The sequence below is a fragment of the Helianthus annuus genome, chromosome 2, assembly GCF_002127325.2.
Source record: "Helianthus annuus cultivar XRQ/B chromosome 2, HanXRQr2.0-SUNRISE, whole genome shotgun sequence".
NCBI lineage: Eukaryota > Viridiplantae > Streptophyta > Magnoliopsida > Asterales > Asteraceae > Helianthus > Helianthus annuus.
This window is the reverse complement of record NC_035434.2, coordinates 124,805,208-124,809,565: the sequence shown is the minus strand read 5'-3', so window position 1 is coordinate 124,809,565 and position 4,358 is coordinate 124,805,208. Positions and strand designations below refer to the sequence as shown.

Below are 4,358 nucleotides of genomic sequence, written 5' to 3'. Positions count from 1 at the left end.
GTGAAAAGTTTGCCCATCTCATTAAGCATGCACCCCACCCTAAGGTCCATCATCAAACCATAATTATCAAAGGTAATCTGTGTAGTTATTGAAGATTAAGAACTAATAATACAATTTTCTTTATACCTATTTATACATAATAAGAATGAAAACTGTAACGTTTCTATTTCTAATAATAATAATAATAAAACATACACTTCAATATATTATATTATTCAGAAAGCATCATGTCTACGACATGTTCAGTCGGTTATAATTACCAGAAAAATTCATTTTAAAATCTGTTAACTACACAACACGGTTGGTTAAATATGAATAGTTGCTAACTTAACTATTTCAGAACACGAAAACTTATTGCTAACAACTCATAGTGTCCTGACAAGTTGGTCTAATGATTAGTCAGTTGATTTCTCTTCTTTTGGTCCTAAGTTCAACTCCCAATATTATCACTTTGAAGGACATTGTTATGGCAATGAAGTTTAGAACGAGGCTTCTATGGAGGTCGCAAGTTTGAAACCGGGTTTTACTGGAGTGGGCCTTCATAACATGCCGGTTTTCCCCGGAACTGGTGGCTCGGGTATGCATCCAACTCCGACTGTCATAGAGGAGAGGATGCATTTGCTCGATTGGAGCCATCTCAGGATGCTTATCCGGTGATTTAGTTGGCAGTTAAAGAAAAAAAAAAAAAACAACTCATAGTATACTAGTAGAAGCTATTCATTTATTTTATATTTACGGTGAATCCGTCATCTTGGGTGGTAATCAGTACAAATGACAAGTGCATAGACCAATTCACTAAGACTTGTTCAAGTATCTTTTCCTTCAGATATGGTCGTCATGCAGCATGTATGTTTTCCTAAACTTATTACCTCAGTGTTCCGTAAACTAATTGTTTATAAATTAGTTACATTATCTCTTCTACAACACAGTAAAGCGAAAACCAAAATGGGCTCACACGAGTCGTTTTTCATTATTTTGTGTTTGCTTCATGTTTCGTGTTGTGTTTCTTTCACTAACTTTGCATTCGGGGATTCGATTGTCGATGCTGGAAACAATAATTACTTACCAAGTCTATCGAAAGCCGATTACTCTCCTTATGGCATCGATTTTACGCCTTCTGGCGGAAAGCCCACCGGAAGATACACGAATGGCTTCACCATCGTTGACCTTGTTGGTATGTTTAAAATCATCTTTAAGTAATTCTTGAATTTATGTTCCAAAATAAATATTTGATTATTAATAGTCGGTTTAGAATAATCTGTTATTATAAATTTAATTATTGAAAGTTAAAATGGTTTAGTATTTATCACTTTTAACATATATGCTTAGGGACTAATTTAATCTCATTTAAAGAAACGTATTCCCTTTTTTTACATTAGTCCAGCTTTTGGGTCATTTAATAGATCATTCATTAAATAATTAGATATGTTACACATCTAGTGATGAGTGATACAAATGCCTCACCCTTGGGCATGAAGTGATATGTAGCTGCATAGTCATCAAAGAGGCATTGTATTGATATAATGCCCCAAAAATGATTACCTAAATATTATCTTCCTTAGGAAAATAAAACAAATAAATGAGTTGGAGATTTGTTATTGGTCAAAATTTCAACAATCTGGCGTTTTTGTGGCCACGCCCAACCAAAAATTTTTGAAAAAACGCCAGGGGGAGGTGATCAAGGCGTGGAGGGGAGTTTTTTTAGGGAGAACGCCTAAAACCCCCCACTATGGGTGGTCTTAACTAATAAGGTGTTCATGGGTTGGTATGAAATGGCTGCAACTCGAAAACAATAGACCAACATGAAAATCGTGTGACATACATGAACCTGAGCATGACATGTGTATTCACGGATTGATAAAAACATCCTCGTTTAATCCAATTTTTTTTTTTAATTTCTCTTTACATATAAATACTATGCTAAATTAACATATTATTTTTAGTTTTCTAAGCATTTGTATTTAAACCATAACAATTTATTTGTAAAGTTTGGTAAAATATATATCCAAATAGTTTAATTTATTACATAAAATATATTGTATAAGAAAACAAACACACATCTGATTATCCGATTATGATCATCAAACTTCAGATCGTATCTCATTTTCAATAACACATCTACTACACGTAAGTTGATTATTTTACTTATGACGATTAATTTAGCACAAGCTTTGGGAGCCAAAACACTAGCTTCGCCGTCTCTAGCCGCTAACGCAGCGTCACACGCAACTCTCGGTGGCATAAATTACGCGTCTGGAGCTTCCGGCATACTAGAGGGAACCGGTAGCCTCTTTGTACGTGAATTCTCTAATAGCATTCTTGAGTTTTGTTCTAATCATGCAACTAAATAAGATTATGTTACTTTGTGCTTATTGTGAAGGTTGGACGTCTTCCACTAAGAACACAAATTGATAATTTTGAGGTGAGTAGAGCTGAAATGGTGAAGATGATGGGGGAAAATGGTACACAAGATCATCTAAAGAATGCGATCTTCTCGATAACGATTGGATCAAATGATATTATAACATACTTCCTACCAAATCTTCCTTTTGTTGGCAACTATGATGTTACCCCTAGTACATTACAAGACATCATGGTCTCCAATATGACTTTTCATATCAAGGTACATGTTATCTAATTTTTGTACGGATTCATATGTCTTGATCATCACTTAAAATGGATATTGTGACGGACAAAACCCTCATATTCTACGACCGTCTTGTGACGAAACATACCTGTTTGTGATCTTGTGACACTAGTTTTACAAATGCTGTTGGTCGTAAATCATATTGTTAAAGTTGCGACGGAACATATCTGTGGCAAAACTATCGCGCAACTATGTATCCTTCGCAAAGTGTTAAGCATGGAAATTGGAAACAATGTGTGTCGTAAAAGTGACGACCAGGAAAAACCTTAAAAGAAAACCTGGAACAGCAAGTTTAAAAAACAAAATTCGTTAGCGTTGTAAGATACTGACAGTTCTTTAATATAGTCGAGTGTTTAGTGACAACTATAGGGTATAAAATATTGAGCTAAACAAGTTTGAACCCTCCTAACATACAAAAGGCATATTCCGTCGCAAAAGGAGTATAGCGATGGATTTACGATGGTTTTGTCCATTACAGATAGTAGATACAACGTGGTAATTCAACAGGTTACAATTATTTTAACGTAACGTTAACCTTTTGTTTTGGCGAAGCGCTTACATAAACTAGGGGCACGGAAGATTGTCATAGTAGACATAGGACCTCTCGGTTGCATACCCTTTGTTCGGTCTATACACTTTCTACCTGTGGGAAAATGCCATGAAGAAATGAACACGTTGATCCGCGGATACAATCAAAAGTTACGTACGGCTGTGCATCGCTTAAATCAAGAGAAAGGTTCAGGCTCAGTTTTCGTCTACGCAAATTCATACCAAGTCATAAACATGATGTTACAAAACTATCGTGACTATGGTACTAATAGCATATCCATCAATAAATAATTTTAAAGCTTTTGTGGTACAATTAAGTTATTAACTCTCACTTAATTATTCTGTAGGATTTGAGAATGTGAATGATCCGTGTTGTGGAGAATTTTTTCCGCTGTCTTTTTGCTTACGAATCGGAGATGAGAATGAGATTAGTACGAGTATTTGCGATGATCGATCGAAGTATTTGTTCTGGGACTCGTACCACCCTAGCCAAGCAGCGAATTTTATCATAGCTCAACATATGCTAAATGGAAATGAAAACATATGTTCTCCTTTAAATGTTCGGCAGCTTCATAATTACAAGCTTTAAGCAATCTAGATTTTTAATGTGGTAAGTGTTGTGGTGGATTATTGAGATGTGTTTTTAGTTGGTAGACTAGAAGGTTATTTGTAACCCTAGATGTGTATTAGAACAAATTTGTGTGTTTTGTCTTCGGCTCATCATTTGGCTATTTATATATTATTTACTATAGATATAGATTAAGGGGTGTTTGTTTTTTCAGTTTAATCTCTTCTGTCTTCTTATCTTTGCGTCGCGCAGACCACGTGTAGACGTTTAGCTCTGCAGACCGTTTGTTTTTTAAAAGACATTTCATTAAAAATGTCTTCAAACCTCTTCGAGTCCTCTTCCCCACGCAGACATGGTCCAATGTCTTCCCACCTCTTCCAACCTCTTCCGCACCTTCCTCCTCTCAACCACGTCGCCGGAACCTACCGGAACCACCGTCACTACCATTGTTTCTCTCTCTCTCGTTGTTGTTGCTGAACAGAAATTAGCAAATCAGAATCTGTTAAATCGCTAATTATTATGAATTAAATGAAGACTACGAAATACCTCCTCAGCTGCTATTGGCTCTTCTTCATCTTGTTGCGATGAAACCCT

At 35.8% G+C, this 4,358-nt stretch overlaps 1 protein-coding gene across 1 annotated transcript; it reads left to right on the top strand.

Annotated features, from left to right (window-relative positions):
* Nucleotides 1–915: 915 nt before the first annotated feature.
* LOC110917979 (GDSL esterase/lipase At5g41890) lies at nucleotides 916–3,953 on the top strand. The gene is made up of 5 exons (XM_022162393.2): nucleotides 916–1,174; nucleotides 2,164–2,294; nucleotides 2,381–2,623; nucleotides 3,200–3,458; nucleotides 3,544–3,953. The coding sequence occupies exons 1-5, from the start codon at nucleotides 946–948 to the stop codon at nucleotides 3,783–3,785; spliced, it is 1,104 nt and encodes a 367-aa protein (XP_022018085.1). The 5' UTR covers nucleotides 916–945; the 3' UTR covers nucleotides 3,786–3,953.
* Nucleotides 3,954–4,358: the final 405 nt, after the last annotated feature.